This window comes from Mercenaria mercenaria, unplaced genomic scaffold, assembly GCF_021730395.1.
Source record: "Mercenaria mercenaria strain notata unplaced genomic scaffold, MADL_Memer_1 contig_3090, whole genome shotgun sequence".
Classification (NCBI taxonomy): Eukaryota; Metazoa; Mollusca; class Bivalvia; order Venerida; family Veneridae; genus Mercenaria; species Mercenaria mercenaria.
Genome location: NW_026461198.1, coordinates 16,718 through 35,545, shown reverse-complemented (window position 1 = coordinate 35,545; position 18,828 = coordinate 16,718). Strand labels below are relative to the sequence as shown.

General features: G+C 37.3%; 1 protein-coding gene across 1 annotated transcript; it reads right to left on the bottom strand.

Moving 5' to 3' along the window:
• Nucleotides 1-1,956: 1,956 nt before the first annotated feature.
• LOC128552726 (uncharacterized) lies at nucleotides 1,957-18,584 on the bottom strand (the record flags this gene model as incomplete). Its single annotated transcript, XM_053533774.1, has 3 exons — nucleotides 1,957-8,931; nucleotides 17,389-17,629; nucleotides 18,463-18,584. Coding segments are annotated over 3 exons (1,142 nt in total), but the record flags the coding sequence as incomplete, so codon positions are not given.
• Nucleotides 18,585-18,828: the final 244 nt, after the last annotated feature.

Sequence of the window (18,828 nt, the reverse complement as noted above, 5' to 3'; positions counted from 1 at the left end):
GCCTTCTGGGTTTTTTTTAGAAAATTTTGAAGATATTTCTATGTACAATCAAGTAACCCCATGGGGAGGAGCCAATTTGACCCTGGTGGTCATGATTTGAACAAATTTTGTAGAGGTCTACTAGGCAATGCTACATGTCAAATATCTAAGATCTAGGCCTTCTGGTTTATTTTTAGAAAAATTTTGAAGATTTTCATATGTAAAATCAAGTGACCCCTGGGGCGGGGTCAATTTTGACCCCGGGGGTCATGATCTGAACAAATGTTGTAGAGGTCCACTTGGCCATGCTACATGTGAAATATCTAAGCTCTTAGCCTTCTGTTTTTTATTTTTAGAAAATTTTCATAAGTAAAATCAAGTGACCCCTAGGGCGGGGTCAATTTTGACCCCGGGGTCATGATTTGAACTATTTTAGTAGAGGTTTACTAGGCAATGCTACATGTCAAATATCTAAGCTCTAGGGCTTCTGGTTTTTGACAAGAAGATTTTTTAAGATTTTCCTATGTAAAATCAAGTGACCCCTGGGGCGGGGTCAATTTTGACCCCAGGTCATGATTTGAACAAACTTGGTAGAGGTCCACTAGGCAATGCTTCACACCAAATATCTTAGCTCTAGGGCTTCTGGTTTTTGAGAAGAAGATTTTTAAAGTTTTTCCTTCCGGTTGCCATGGCAACCAGAGTTCAGTATGGAATTCAATTCTTTGAATAATTTTTAAAGAGGACCATCCATGGAACATCCCTGTGAAGTTTCATCAAAATTGGCCTGGTTGTTTAGGAGGAGATGTTGTTAAAAGGAAAGTGTGGCCGGACGCCGGACGGTGAGCGATCACAATAGCTCACCCTAAGCACTTTCTGCTCAGGTGAGCTAAAAAGTTACGAGACTAAGATGTAACTTACATAACAAATAATCGGTTCTCGCGAACCATTGGAAATATGTTATTGTTGGAATGTTGGCTGTTTCAAGTGTTTTGAAGGTTATTGTTCAATTAAAAATGTGTTGCAAAAGTGTTGCACTTTAAAAACATTACTAGTCAACCTGGTCGAAGATTATCATGAGTGAAAATGAGTCTGACTTGTTAGAGGGTTCATTTGAAAGTTAATAAGTGTTCAGTTTACCAGTTCTAGACAGTGCTAATAGCTTTAAAAGCATTACTACAGTGAGTGTATTCACAGATTTAAATTGCATAGTGAGCGGGGTATCTACTCTAGATTTTTATTTTGGAAAACTAGTCTGTAAGATATGTTTATTTTTTACTCTTTCATAATCTAATAAAACATTCCATTAACAGACCTAAAATGTTTATCACAGCAAATGTTCATGTATATCTACTTACATATCTACTTAGGTGTATCTAATACTAACCAAATCATTGCTTATGTAATGTACTACAAAGCATGGCATTGGTATCGTTACCGGCTATTAGCTATGCCCGAGTCAATTGTATTTACTCCCCTTGAATTCTCTTCAATTTAAAGGTACGCAGTGTAAACAAAGATCAATTGTCTTAATTTTTGAGTCAGGGGAAATGTTTGGTCTTTTTCTATCCCCATATATAGGACGCATCGGTCCTTCGAGGCCAGAATCTCGGTAAAAAATGTGCGTTATATTCGTAGGATGACGGTAGAATAATTAAAAAATCTTTGTAGTGGGTTGAACAAGGAAGATTTATGCAAAGTTATTTTGATATCACATCTGCTGTTCAAATTTTGTTTGAACATTTTTAGCACATGTGACCCATATGTGCAACCAAGCTGCACTATGAACAAGTTTCCTCTTCAATGAAATGGTTTAAGAGATGTTGTCCTACAGAAATGACTCCAGACAGAGGATGCAGGATGTTTAATGAGCATACTAGGTTACCTTGAGCACCTTTATCTAAAATTTCTCTTGTTTTCAAAGCATTTGTATAAACTAATGTAAGTAATCTCTATCCACATAATACTACTCAAAATATATCCTTTTTAGAATTTCATTTAATGATCAACAAGTAGCAATAAGTGTATTATATATTTATTCTGTTCAGCAGAGATACCTTCTTATTATACTGTGGCAATTTCATATAAGGCAATATTGAATGTTTTTCTTACAACATTAACAAGCCTTCGTTTTCTTGCACTCTCAAACTCTATTATTTTCTCCATAACCAGAGTTTCCACCACTTGTATCAAAAGTCATAACAATGTCTGAACGGTTCATGTCATTATCATAGGATTGATTTGAATTGTTTACTTTAGAGTTGTCTTTTTTCTTTTTATTATTTCTCCTACGTCTAAGCAAGTAGCAGGCAAAGAATAAGGCAAGAAGTATAACAAATAGACATACTCCTATAATAATAATACAAGTATTATCACATGTAGTTTTAGCAGTAGTTGTAGGTTTGTAGCTGTTGATGTTGTAGGAGCTGGTGGATGTGGTGTTGGTGGAGCTGGTGTATGTGTTGGTAGAGCTGGTGGTTGCAGACCCTGAAATTACACCAGACACCAGGCATTAAGATAATGCAAGTATTTTTTTCAAATTCTTGGAGCATGTTTCACAATCAAGGTTTAATCATGATTCTTTCATAAAAACTACTTTTTCCACTTGATCTGCGCATATATTAACAGTAGAAAAATTGTGCATCAATAAGGCTATTCATATACTGTTAACATGTGACTTTTATTTTTGAAATGCTTTGCCAGAGATGGACATCTGGTATCTACATATTGTTTGTTCAATCACAGCCCCTTTTTGTAAAGTAAATGTTTTAAAGATGCAATCTAAGACTTAAAATAAAATATTGTTTGTTTCCCCTCTCATGACTGACTCAGAAAAAATCCATTATTTTAGGAATAACTGAGAAAGAGAGAAAGTGCATCAAAACTTTCAGCCTGAAATTCTAAGTAAAAAGGTGGATAATTCATGGAATATTGATGTGAGAGTTATGACCCTTGTGCCATATGATGTGGGTGTTGAGGATGAATAACTATAGCAAATCCATCAGGAAATTACAGTGATGAGGATAAACAAGAGGGCCAATAAGTCGTTCACCTGAGAAACACACTATAACAGTGTAAACATGTTTAACCTAGTGATTTCATGAAAACAAACATTTTGGTCAATTTTCATTCAGATTGGACTAAAAATGTGGTCTCTTGAGTTTAAACAAGTATTTTCTTAGATATGACCTAGTGAACTAGTTTTTGACCCCAGATGACCCATTTTCGCAGCCTAGATTTCATCAAGGTTATCATTCTGACCAATATTCATGAAGATCAATTGAAAAATACAGCCTCTATCGCATACACAAGGTTTTTCTTTGATTTGACCTAGTGACCTAGTTTTTGACCCCAGATGACTCATTTTCAAACTCGGCCTAGATTTCATCAAGGTTATCATTTTGACCATTATTCTGACCATTATTCATGAAGATCAATAATTATTGAAAACTACAGCCTCTATCGCATACACAAGGTTTTTCCTTGATTTGACCTAGTGACGTAGTTTTTGACCCTAGACCCATTTTCGAACTTGGCCTAGATTTGATCAAAATAATCATTCTGACCAATATTCATGAAGATCTATTGAACAAGAGCTGTCTCCATAGGATGACACATGCCCCCGATGGCACTTTGAATGAATAGTTATGGCCGATGTTAGAGTTTAGGACCTTTGAGCTACGGACCTGGATTTTGCGCGCGACACGTCGTCTTACTGTGGTACACATTCATGCCAAGTTATTTCAAAATCCATCCATCGATGACAAAGATATGGACCGGACACGCCCATCAATGCACTATCTTTTAACGTCTAAGTGTGACCTTGACCTTTGAACTACGGACCTGGGTCTTGCGCGCGACACGTCGTCTTACTGTGGTACACATTCATGCCAAGTTATTTGAAAATCCATCCATGGATGACAAAGATATGGACCGGACACACCCATCAATGCACTATCCTTTAACGTCTAAGTGTGACCTTGACCTTTGAGCTACGGACCTGGGTCTTGCGCGCGACACGTCGTCTTACTGTGGTACACATTCAAGCCAAGTTATTTGAAAATCCATCCATCGATGACAAAGATATGGACCGGACACACCCATCAATGCACTATCCTTTAACGTCTAAGTGTGACCTTGACCTTTGAGCTACGGACCTGGGTCTTGCGCGCCACACGTCGTCTTACTGTGGTACACATTCATGCCAAGTTATTTGAAAATCCATCCATCGATGACAAAGATACGGACCGGACACGAAAATTGCGGACAGACTGACAGACCGACAGACTGACAGACGGTTCAAAAACTATATGCCTCCCTTCGGGGGCATAAAAATACAGCCTTTATAGCATACACAAGGTTTTTCCTTGATTTGACCTAGTGACCTAGTTTTTGACCCCGGATGACCCATTTTCAAAATCTGCCTAGATTTCATCAAGGTAATCATTCTGACCAATATTCATGAACATCAATTGAAAAATACAGCCTCTATCGCATACACAAGGTTTTTCCTTGATTTGACCTAGTGACCTAGTTTTTGTCCCTAGATGACCCATTTTCAAACTCTGCCTAGATTTCATCAAGGTTATCATTCTGACCAATACTCAAGAAGACCAATTGAAAAATACAGCCTCTATCGCATACACAAGGTTTTTCCTTAATTTGACCTAGTGACCTAGTTTTTGACCCCAAAGATCTGTTGAAAAATACAGCCTCTATCGCATACACAAGGTTTATCCTTGATTTGACCTGGTGACCTAGTTTTTGACCCCAGATGACCTGTTTTCTAACTCTGCCTAGATTTCATCGAACTCGGCCTAGATTTCATCAAGGTAATCATTCTGACCAATATTCATGAAGATCAATTGAAAAATACAGCCTCTATCGCATACACAAGGTTTTTCCTTGATTTGACCTAGTGACTTAGTTTTTGACCCCGGAAGACCCATTTTCAAACTCGGCCTAGATTTCTTCAAGGTGATCATTCTGACAAAATTTCATGAAGATCAGTCGAAAAATACAGCCTCTATCGCATACACAAGCTAAATGACAACAGACAACAGACGCCGGACATCGAGTGATCAGGTGAGCTAAAAAGAGAAAATATAAAAAAAATTTTAACCAAGGTGGGGATGCGGAAAGACACCGACATGAGTAGGATAGCTCTCGATATCGACGGTGTCTATCAATCATTCCCGAAAAATATAAACTGGTTTTCAGGAGAGGCAAAAAAGCTAATTTTTAGTGTTTCCTGCCTTTTCCAAATCAAACATGAAGTACCGAATAAAGAATTTTTTCAGATCAATTACCGCAGAAGTAAACACCACAGAACATCCATACTAGCAATGCTGAATGGTATTTGGATGTGCTACATGCTTGACTATTGAAAAGACCCTTGTAACTTAAGGAAATGTTAAAATTCACTATTCAGCTTTTTTCAAATCTGTGAATTCATTTGGCATTTTCTATCTATCTTGTTATTCTGTATTTTTTATTTCTTCATGTTTCACCCCTTTCCCATTGGCTAATTGACCCCAGATTTGGAGAGAATGTGCGCAGGAAAATGCTGAACATTATTCGACAAAGGAAAAAATTGGCATTTTCGTTATTCAGGATTTTCCATTGACAGAATGAATGAATAAATGTTTAACATGTATATCAAAGGAGTTTCTTAAAAATCTTTTCTCATTCTTAACCTTGAAAATAAAGAGCAGTTACTGCACAAACAAACGTTTTTTTTGTTTTTTTTAAACTTTGTGTCAAGTTATAATATACATTTATACATAAAAAAAAAATAACCAAATTCCTAGAATTTCAGAACCTCATATCATTATATAACTCATAACATTAAAACAGAATCACATTATCTTTAAAACTGAGTAAAATCAACATACAAGAACAGAGCTGATTTTATAGAACAGTTTAGACTACCAAGAATCTACTATTATTATGCTGGCCAATGCAGAAAAACTCGTTTTTCTTACTAATATACTTATAAACACATGAAATATGTATGAACATATCATATCATAGAAATTTGCGATAACGTAAATTGGTCCAAATGAGAAAGAGAACAATTTCTTTTTCTGAAAGTGCCAAAATGCCGATGAAAAGTGTCCATGCAGTATAAAAAAATAAGGTGTGTAGTTCACACTTTGGATAAATAGTATTACATTTACTGGTTGGTTTCTACTGCTTAATTCATTCTACTGTAATGAACTAAACAAGGAGCTGCATTCAATAAACGCTTGATGCCCCCTGTTGCATCCTTGTCGATACAAAGCAATCAAAGTCCAAAACAAGTCAAGTTCAAGGTCAAGGTCAAACTGAGGTCAGGTCTGAAGATGGTCACAGGTTACATCTGCATTAGTATCAAGTCATTCTAGTATGGGGTATTGATGCTAGACACGGTCCCATTTGGTTAACCTTGTATGGATGGATGGACGAGCAAATGGACAGGCCAATCACTATATACCTCCTGCATCAGTAGATGCTGGGGACATAAAAACAGATAATAACTAGAAATTGCTTTTGTAAAAAAGCACATGTCTCCCCCAATGCAAAGTCCTACAGGCAAGAAGTCAATAGGGGTCAGGAGCGAAAGTCAAAGAGACACTGATGGCTGACTGCAATAGGGATCATCTACTTGGCATGTCCAGTCATCCTGCTAAATTTCAACACTATTGGCCTAGTGGTTCTCAAGTCACTGTTCAGGCTCCTGTGACCTTGACCTTTGATCAAGTGACCTCAAAATAAATAGGGGTCATCTACTCTGCATGTCCAATCATCCTATTAAGTTTCAACATTCTAGGTCAAGTGGTTCTCAAGTTATTTTCCAGAAATGATTCTACATGACCAGGCCCTTTAATAGACTGACCCCAAAATCAATAGGAGTCATCTACTCTGCATGTTCAATCATCTTACGAAGTTTCAACATTCTGGGTCAAGTGGTTCTCAAGCTATTGATCGGAAATTGTTTTCCATGTTCAGGCTCCTGTGACCTTGACCTTTAACAGAGTGACCCCAAAATCGATAGGGGTCATCTACTCTGCATGTTCAATCATCCTATGAAGTTTCAACATTCTGGATCAAGAGGTTCTGAAGTTATTGATCGGAAATGGTTATCAATGTTCAGGCCCCTGTGACCATGACCTTTAACGGAGTGACCCCAAAAACAATAGGGGTCATTTATTCTGCATAAACAATCATCCTATGAAGTTTCAACATTCTGGGTCGAGTGGTTCTCAAGTTACTGACCGGAAATAGTTTTCAATGTTCAGGCCCCTGTGACCTTGACCTTTAACAGAATCCAAAATCAATAGGGGTCATCTACTTTGCATGTACAATCATCCTATGAAGTTTCAACATTCTGGGTCAAGTGGTACTAAAGTTATTGATTGGAAATGGTTTTCAATGTTCAGGCCCCTGTGACCTTGACCTTTGACAGAGTTATCCCAAAAACAATAGGGGTCATCTACTCTACATGACCAATCATCCTATGAAGTTTCAACATTCTGGGTCAAGTGGTTCTCTAGTTATTGATCGGAAATGGTTTTCAATGTTCAGGCCCCTGTGACCTTGACCTTTGACGGAGTGACCCAAAAATCATTAGGGGTCTTCTACTCTTCATGACCAATCATCCTAAAGTTTCAACATTCTGGGTCAAGTGGTTCTCTAGTTATTGATCGGAAATGGTTTTCAATGTTCAGGCCCCTGTGACCTTGACCTTTGACGGAGTGACCCCAAAATCAATAGGGGTCATCTACTCTTCATGACCTTCAGGCCCCTGTGACCTTGACCTTTGACAGAGTGACCCCAAAAACAATAGGGGTCGTCTACTCCAGCAGCCCTACAACCCTATAACGTTTGAAGGTTCTAGGTCAAATGGTTCTCCAGTAATTGCTCGGAAATGAAGTGTGATGTACGGATGGACGGACGGACGGACAGGGCAAAAACAATATCATGTATAAATGATTGATGCAATTGCCAAAATAGTTCCATCCCTTAACAAGAGGTTTTTATTGAAAATGGGGAAAACTGTTATATTCTAAGGCATACTTTATGTTAAATATTCAAACAAACAGTTAAACAAATCTACCTAAAATACTCAAATCCAAGTGAGGTTATTATTGTACCAGGTTGCAGCAAAATTAATGTTATCCTGAATATATAATATTCACCAATAAATAGAATAATCAGCTGCAACATAGTTTTGATCTTCTGTTTGCAATGTTTCCCTATTAGGATTCCTAGCATAAGATCTTTGTGGGTTATGTGGATGGCTGTAATATTGTTGCCTTAAATTGCCTGCATTATAATCATTAGGTGCTTTATTTACTCTCCTATCTTGAACAACATATCCACTCCTGTACTGTTTTCCGCCTGATAGACCAGGGTAAATATATCGATTTTGCCTGCAGTTTCCATTCCAAGGCTGATATTGATCAGTTACAGGTCTGTTAGGTTGTCTGACAAAGTGTGGGTTCTGTCTGAATCGATGTCCTGAAGACTTCCCATTAAATGTGTAACCATGATTAAGATGTCCTAGTGAGCTTGGAGACTTTGATCTCTGATATTGCCAGGTATTTTTATTCTCTACATGTGTGTGGATTCCTTTTGAAACATGCTTCCTCCTCTTCTGTTGTGAGAGCAGCATCATAATAATTGCAATCACTATCCCCACAAAAAACAATCCTCCAACAACAGATGCAACAATTATCACTACAGTTTCACTGCTAGAGCTATCAGCTGAACGTGTTGTGGTTTCAGATTTAGCTTTTGTTGTTGAACTTGTGGATGACATTGTGCTGATAGCTGAAGTAGTTGTGTGTGTTGTAGTTGTGGATTTAGAAACTGAAGTTGAAGTAGTAGATGTAGGTGTTGTAGAGGTACTAGTAGGTACTGTACTAGTGGTGGAAGATGCTGAAGTTGAAGGTGTAGTAAACGTTGAAGAAGCTAAATGGAAAATGATAAAACTCTGTTTACTGTTAAGTGACATGCAAATGATGCCAGCCCTTAGAACAGTAAAATATTCAGTTTTCACTCCTGTCCAACTGAAGTTTATTCAGCATTTGGAAGCACTGAATGAAACCTAGTAAAATAATAAAGTCTCATTGAACTGCCTCTGTTCATCAGAGGTACAAAAACTTACAAACAATTGAATAAGAAACTATATTATTACATGACTGTATTCTATTATTTCTCTGATTGGCTGAAAACGGTTTGAAAAGTAACAAGTACATATCATATCAACCTATCTTGGGTTATAAATAGTACAAAAATAAAAATAGATCGAAGTAGGTGCTTGGAAAACCAGTATCAACCTGATTTGGTCTAAATTTATTCCTTATTTCTTTATTAAAGATACAGTTGTAATAACAAGACTGACTATACATTTATTCATGCAATAAAACAATTATTGACTTTTTCATAGGTTGATATCAGGATTTATCAACCCTCAAAATGTTATATTCACCGATCAGGATTTATCAACCCTCAAAAAGTTATATTCGCCGAGCCTTTGGCTCGGCGAATATAACTCTTTTCGGGTTGATAAATCCTGATATCAACCTATGAAAAAGTCGCTAATTGTATAATATGTACTTTTAGTTTGCCATGCCATAAAATTTTGTAATAACTCCTTTTTCTGTGATTCATGTAATTCTAAGCCTTATTGTAATACAATATAATAGTGGTTATCAAAAAGCAACAAGAAACGCGGCAATGCCACGAAAGCAGGTTTTCAACACTTTTCATAAGAATAAACAAGAGTGCCAGAATGTCACAATATACGCCCGTCACAGCAAATTTCTTTACTCTAGCACCTGTATTTGCAGATGTAATTTTAATTTTGTGGTTGTTTAGTAATCATTGTAATTCTTTTGTTTTTCTAAGTCCACAAAAAAACTCCTTACCAGGTAGAGATACCTTAAAATACACCTAAAATTAGAAAGTAACAACTATGTTGTACCACAGAAAAGTGGTCTTGGTTTTTCCCTACGGTCAATTATAAAAAAGTTACAATATAAGTTATTTATAGTAACAACTAAGGGAAGTTAATCTTTAAAAAAAAAAAAAAAAAAAAAAAAAAAAAAATACAAAAAAAAAAATTGTAAGTCCACACAGAAATCCTTACCAGGTAGAGATTGGTCAAAATACACCTCAAAATTGGATGTAACATGCATGTTGTACTACAGAAAAGTGGTCTCGATTTTTCCCTACGTCTAGTAATGAAAAAGTTACAATATAAGCTATTTATAGTAACAACAAAGGGAAGTAATTCTAAAGAAGGGAACTGCGCAAGACACTTCGTCTCATGATGGTGTATAATTGCGCCAAGTTACATCAAAATCCCTCTATGCATGAAGAAGATATGCTCCGGACAAAGTTTTCATTCTTCTTTCCTTTGACCTCTAAGTGTGACCTTGACCTTAGACCTAGGGACCTGGTTCTTGTGCATGACACTCCGTCTCATGATGGTGAACAATTGTGCCAACTTTCATCAAAATCCCTCCATGCATGTAGAAGATATGCTAACCCTAACCCTATTTTTAGTAACAATGACCTTGACCTTGACCCCAAAAACCCCAAAATCAATCCCAAGCTACAACTTTATATAAGTTTTCTATACACCAAGTTTCATCATGATAGCTCATTCCTAAGTTAAGTTATTGACCGGAAACCCTTTTTCTATTTTAAGTAACAGTGACCTTGACCTTGACCCCAGAAACCCCAAAATCAATCCCAGCCTTTGTCTTGATATAAGCTACATACATACCAAGTTTTATTCAAATATCTTTACCGAAACAAAAGTTATTGACCGGAAACACCAGTTTGACGCCGCCGCCCGCCCGCCCGACCGACATCTACCCCAATCTAATAACTCAGGTTTTCGTTGAAAACCTGGTTAATAAAACATGCATACTGCTCTGTAGATAAAATTGATTAAATTCTAGTAGTACTTAAAGATCAAATGTGGTATGGCCTGAACAACTAGGCTCATAGTTATCTAGCTTGTCATCTTTAGCAATGCTGTTTCTCTGCATTTATTACAAGTTTATCTGCAAACTATTAATAAAACAATAGTGAAATATATCTAGTAATGTAATAGTGAAACATAAATATACTTCATTTATTTTATGCTCTTTTGTGACATACTGAAATTTATCAGTGAAATAAAATTGATATTTTCACTGTTTCAAACAGTGAAAATATCATTTTTTATTTTTCACTGGTACGAAACTACATTTGAATGCGAAATGATATGAATTACAAATGATATTAAATTCCTTACAAAATATTCTTCAGTGAAGGTAAAGATGTATAAGATAATAACAAGAGGACAATGATGGTCCTGAATCGCTCACCTGTCCCAACATGACCCAGTTTTGAACCGAGTACGACGTCGTTTTTTCTATTATTTGACATAGTGACCTAGTTTTTGAGCTCATGTGACCAAGTGTTGAGCTTTACCTAGATATCATCAAGATAAAAATTCTGACTAATTTTCATGAAAATCCATTGAAAAATATGGCCTCTAGAGAGGTCACCAGGTTTTTCTATTATTTGACATACTGACCTAGTTTTTGAAGGCATGTGACCCAGTTTGGAACTTGATCTAGATATCATCAAGGTGAACATTCTGACCAATTTTCATGAAGATCCATTGAAAAGTATGGCCTCTAGAGATGTCACAAGGTTTTTCTATTTTTAGACCTACTGACCTAGTTTTTGACCGCAGTTGACCTGTTTTCGAACATGACCTAGATATCATCAAAATGAACACTCAGACTAACTTTCATACAGATCCCAAGAAAAATATCACCTCTAGAAAGGTCACAAGGTTTTTTATTATTTGACCTACTGACCTAGTTTTTGATGGCACATGACCCAGTTTCGAACCTGACCTAGATATCAACAAGGTGAACATTCTGACCAATTTTCATGAAGATCCATTGAAAAGTATGGCCTCTAGAGAGGTCACAAGGTTTTTCTATTTTTAGACCTACTGACCTAGTTTTTGACCGCAGTTGACCCGGTTTCGAACTTGACTTAGATATCATCAAGATGAACATTCAGACCAACTTTCATACAGATCCCATGAAAAATATGGCCTCTAGAGAGGTCACAAGGTTTTTTTTATTATTTGACCTACTGACCTAGTTTTTGATGGCACGTCACCCAGTTTCGAAACTGACCTAGAGGTGAACATTCTGACCAATTTTCATGAAGATCTGTTGAAAAGTATGGCCTCTAGAGAGGTCACAAGGTTTATCTATTTTTAGACCTACTGACCTAGTTTTGGACCACATGTGACCCAGTTTTGAACTTGATCTAGATATCATCAAGATGAACATTCTGACCAACTTTCATAAAGATCTCATGAAAAATGTGACCTCTGGTCACAAGCAAAAGTTTACGGACGGACTGACACACAGAAGACGGACGACACGCGATCACAAAAGCTCACCTTGTCACTTTGTGACATGTGAGCTAAAATGGATCATAAATATTTACATTTTATCATAATGAAATGTAAAAGAAATCAGGAATCGTAATAAAACTATTTAAAGTTTAACTGTTTTTCTACACAGCATCCTGACGTCACGACATTATGATGTTATGATGCAATGCACATGATGTTGACAAACTGAATATAATTTGGTTAAAAACATTGAAAATGCATAAAATAAATAGAATATTTATTTGGTTCAGTGTAAGATTGAAATATATTTCACCCGTGGCTGCGCCACTCGTGAAAATATTGCATTATAGTGTTCACTCGGTAAATATATTTCGAACTGACACTGAAACAAACAAATATCCTCTATTTTTACAACTAAATCTTCAATGTTCTCATGAAAATATTGCACCAGATAAGATATTTCGTCCTTACACTGAAAGCAAGACAGTCAAAGTGGCCCTAGGACATTAACCTAAAACTGACAATTTGAAACTGAATATAATTATGTATGGCAAGGATGCTAGGGACAATGTTTAATGAAAATCCACCGAGCAGTTCACGGTGATTGTCATCTATATTCCTGCATTTTTTGTTACACAATCTAACCTGCCTATACGGTCACCTTCAATCAGCAGTCACCTGATGTTAATGGTCAGTTTGAAATGCTCCCGATGAAATTCCCTCCATCATATACTTTTATTCAGCTGTCACCTGCTGTCCAAATTGCCTCACAAAGTTTAAAAACGGCCTGCATTAGACGGTCAGCGTTCAGTCCCAAAGTCATGTTTAAAATTGTATGTAACAGGTTGCTAAATTGTATGCCGTGTCTGTAGCAACAGACAAGGAATCAACCACCAATGACAGACACGTGACGCTGAAGTTAATAGAACCGCCGGCAGACAACAGAAGTTGTATATCTGATGTGCGATGATGACATCTGATTTAATGAAGTAGGTGTGTTTATTCAAATTACTTTGAGATGTTAAAATCAGTTAACACATTTTTCGCAGTGGAATTGGAAGTGAAATAATTGTTCGGAAATTTATTGATAATTGTTAATATTTGAAAACAACAAAATGACATGAGCTTCTCAATTCAAACCAATGACCAAAGGTGTCATCGTCTTTTTGTTACGATAAAATGGCCAGTAATTATTGGAAATTGGCATGCCACCTCAAGTCAATTTTGTTGTTTGCAGTCTGATCATCTTGGTTAAAGATAATATAGCAGATTTCCACCTAACGGGCACGCCAAAACAATGGGCAAGCCAAAATTGCGGCCACTTGTGTATTTTCAGAAATTTTTAATGCAAATATTTTTAACTAATGAAAATGTGAAGTCATCAATTCATGCATAAGTATATGAATGCTAGTATTTAGGGATATAAATTTTGGAACAAGAGCTGTCACTAATGGTGACAAATGCCCCCGCAGCACCTAGACCTTTGACCTGGTGACCCCAAAGTCAGTAGGGGTGGTGTACTCAATAAGTACTATCAGCATGTGAAGTTTGAAGGTCCTGGGTGAAGTGGTTCGCGAGTAAAGTGCCTTCATGCAAAAAGTTAACGTTGGCCCCTGTGACTTTGACCTGGTGACCCTAAGTCAGTAGGGGTGGTGTACTCAATAAGTACTATCAGCATGTGAAGCTTGAAGGTCCTGGGTGCAGTGGTTCGCGAGTAAGGTGCCTTCATGCAAAAAGTTAACGTTGGCCCCTGTGACCTTGACCTTTGACCTGGTGACTCCAAAGTCAATAGGGTTGGTGTACTCATAAAATACTATCAGCGTGTAAAGTTTGAAGGTCCTGGGTGAAGTGGTTCACGAGTAAAGTGCCTTCATGCAAAAAGTTAATGTTAGCCCCTGTGACCTTGACCTTTAACCTGGTGACCCAACGGTCAGTAGGAGTGGTGTACACAATAAGTACTATCAGCAGGTGAATTTGAAGGTCCTGGGTGCAATGGTTCGCGAGTAAAGTGCCTTCATGCAAAAAGTTAATGTTGGCCCCTGTGACCTTGACCTTTGACCTGGTGACTCCAAAGTTAGTAGGGGTGGTGTACTCAATAAGTTTGAAGGTCCTGGGTGCAGTGGTTCGCGAGTAAAGTGCCTTCATGCAAAAAGATAACGTTGGCCCCTGTGACCTTGACCTTTGACCTGGTGACCCCAAAGTCAGTAGGGGTGGTGTACTCAGTAAGTACTATTAGCATGTGAAGTTTGAAGGTCCTGGGTGCAGTGGTTCACGAGTAAAGTGCCTTCATGCAAAAAGTTAACGTTGTGACTAACGAACTAACAAACGAACGGAGGGACAGTTGAAAACTAATATGCCTCCCTTCTGGGGCATAAAAAAACAAAGTCTCGTAACTGTGCAAAAAAATTTTCTGAAAGAACCTAACATGTCCCATGCACAACTACTGTTGTTAATGATCACTTGTGTGAAGTTTCATTAAATTGTGTCAAGGGGATGAGGAGAGATGGTGCGCACAAGATTGTGTCTATGTATATAGTATATAGTAACAAAAAACAAAGTCCCGTAACTCTGCAATTTTTTTTTCTGAAAGAACCTAACATGCCCCATGCACAACTACTGTTGTTACTGACTACTTGTGTGAAGTTTCATTAAACTGAGTCAAGGGGATGAGGAGAGATGGTGTGCACAAGATTGTGTCTACGGACGGACACACAGACAGATGGATGGACAGACAGACAACCTGAATCCAGTATACACCCCCCACCCTTTACAACTTTGTTGTCGGGGGGTACAATAAAGATTATTTCAAAACTGCAACATCTAAAGTGTTCACAAACTTTTTCTTTGATTTGACCTAATGACCTAGTTTTGACCACATATGACCCAGTTTCAAAATTGATCTAGAGATCATCAAGGCAAACATTCTGACCAAGTTTCATGAAGATAGAGACACAACTGTGGCCTCTAGAGTATTCACATGCTTTACATTTGATTTGACCTAATGACCTAGTTTTTGATCCCACATGACCCAGTTTGGACCTTGACCTAGAGATCATCACGATAAATATTCTGACCAAGTTTCATGAAGATTGGGTCACAACTGTGCCCTCTTTATTGTTCACAAGCTTTTCCTTTGATTAGACCTTGTGACCTAGTTTTTGAACCTAAATAATCCAGTTTCAAACTTGACCTAGAGATCATCAAGACAAACATTTTGACTAAGTTACATAAAGACTGGGTCACAACTGTGGCCTCTAGATTGTTTACAATCATTTCGTTTGATTTGACCTGGTGACCTAGTTTTTGATGTTACATAACTCAGATTTGCAGCTGACCTTAAGCTAATCAAGACAATCATTCTGACCAAGTTTCATAAAGATTGTGGCCTCTAGAGAGTTCACAATCTTTTCCTTTGATTTGACCTTGTGACCTAGTTTATGGACCCACATAACCCAATTTGGACCTTGACCTAGAGATCATCACGACAAAAATTCTTATCAAGATACATGAAGATTGTGTCACAACTGTGCCCTCTAGAGTGTTCACAAGCTTTTCCTTTGATTTGACCTTGTGACCTAGTTTCTGACCCTACCTGACCCAGTTCAAACTTTACCTAGAGATCATCAAGACAAACATTCTGACTAAGTTTCATAAAGATTGGGTCACAGCTGTGGCCTCTAGAGTGTTCACAATCTTTTCCTTTGATCTGACCTAGTTACCTAGTTTTTGACCCAACATGACCCAGTTTAGAACCTGACCTAAAAAGATCATCAAGAAAAACATTCTGACCAAGTTTTACATAGATTGGATCAAAACTGTGGCCTCTAGAGTGTTCATGAGGCAAATGTTGAAGCACAAAGCACGAAGGACGATGCACGTCGACACACGCCGGACAATGATTGGTCATAATACCTCATCTTGAGCACTGTGCTCAGGTGAGCTAAAAACCTACAGTTTTCAACTTGAATTGTCAAAGGTGTGACAAATTATGCCCCAACAATATAGCCTTGTCACAGAACTAAGCCAATGTCAAAGATGAACTTCCTTGACCTTTGACCTACTGACTTCAAAATCAATACAGGTCATCTGCTGGTCATGATTAACCTCCCTATTAAATTTCATGACCCTCGGCCCAAGTGCTCTCAAGTTATTGTCTGGAAAAGGTTTAAATGTATGTGTAACTCTGACCTTTGACCTTTGGAACACAAAATCAATAGAGGTCATCTGCTGGTCATGACCAACCTCCCTATTATGTTTCGTGATCCTTGTCCAAAGGGTTCTGAAGTTATTGTCCGAAAACTGTTTAAATGTTCAGGGTCACTATGACCTTGACCTGTGACCTACTGACCTCCGAATCATTAGGAATTATCTGCTGGTCATAACCATCTTCCCTATTTTTATGATCCTAGGCCCAAGCGTTCTCAAGTTATCATCCGGAAACCGTTTAACTGTTTTGTGTCATTGTGACCTTGACCTTTGATCTACTAATCTCAAAGTCGAACTTGACCTGTATTCTACCATGTTACACCTGTGTAAAAAAAATATGATCCTAGATACACGACACGCGTTCTCATGTTATCACCCCGAAACTGTTCTGAGTCACTGTGACCTTGACCTCTGACCTACTGACCTCAAAATCAAACTTGACCTCTATTGCATGATGTTACACCTGTGTACCAAATTTATGATCCTAGGCCCATGGTTCTCAAGTTATCATCTAGAAACCATTTAACTGTTCAGGGTCACTGTGACCTCTACCTTTGACTTACTGACCCAAAAGTCCAAACTGACCTGTATTTTCTGATGTTACACCTGTGTATCAAAAATTATTTAAATCGGTCAAGCCTTTTATAAGTTATCATCCAGAAACCATGAAAACCAACAAACTAATAGACAAGCTCAATTGTATATACCCCCTCCCCCCCCCCCCACCAACCAAACTAAGTTTTGTGGGGGTATAACAAACAGTCCACAATACAAAAATTTACCTTTAAGTCTGTATTTCGCCGAGGTCCATGTAAATTGGTCCATGCTGCCTGAGTATGAACTGTGGGAAATAGTAACCTTGTACTCAACTTCTACATAATCTGAACCTGTATATTCCGTATGTGTGAATCCACTTGTGACCTTTTTATCTTCCTCAGTATGACAATTCCGTGTGCATGTTGATCTTGCAGTAGAATAAACTGGGCTTGGTCGATCTGAAGTATAGTCTGTTTCTAAACTATTCTGAAAGTAAATGAAAAACACTGGGTCTTATGTTTGCAAATCTGCTATGGAACAGACTATTTGCGCCAGAAACAAGTCCGCATAAGATCTATTTTCTCAAAAGCAAATCTTGAAATATTTGTCTGAATAAATTTTACAAGTTTAATTTAGCTCAGAATTCAACTACATGTGGGTTTTGCAAAATATTTTGCTATAGCCTTAAATACATGTACATGTAAACATGATTTTGAGAGTAAATATATTGCATTATAAATTATATATCACAGAGCACTATCATTTGAAGAAAATGTTGACAGACAGCTGACAGACAAAGAAGGACACTTATTATAAGTTATCATAACTGCTGACTCCTATAATTATAGGTTATTAGCTTTGTATCGGGAAATATGCATGAGTTCTTCAGCGGAAATATTGCTCAACTTTAGGAGCGCAATATTCTTCCACTGAAGAACGAGTGCATATTTCCCAATGCAAAGATAATAACCTTTTTATTACATACGCATCTACACGTATTAATATTATGTAAATATCATAAATATGTTCAACAGCCTTAATAGAATTGACAACACTGAACTAAATAGAAAAAAATAGTGCACAACACACACTGGATTACGTCATGCACCCGATATGAAATTCAGGCGACAGTGTATGGAAAAATATTGACGTTTCCGGTACCAGTGTAACTTAACGGGGAATAGAAACGAGTATGTAATAATGTATTATTCAGGTGAGCTTTAAGTCTTTTCATTGTTATGTACCATTTTGAGAATATAATGGAAAAGATTTTATTAATTTCTTAATATCTCTCAATAATTTAAGAATCATCAACCTACCTCAATTTTATACCATGTGACTGTTAGATCAGTAGCAGATAAAACACATCCTGTGGTGACACTTATGGATCCATCTGTGTTGGCTCCAGGTTCTGTAGTGGTTATATCATTTTTGTCAAAGTCTGTAATGGAAAAATACTTGAGTAAAAGGAAATAATTAAGCTGTTTAGTTTTATGCATCTAGAAAATTATATAACAACCAGCTTACAGTCATGATCTATTTCTTAACCCAGATGACCAAGTTTCCAATCTGAACCAGAACTGCCTGCCTTTAACGGTCAGTATCAAAACAGCTATAAATGTCTGTAAAGAATTTTTACAATAAATTGACTGTGTAACAAGAGCTGTCCATAAGACAGTGCGCTA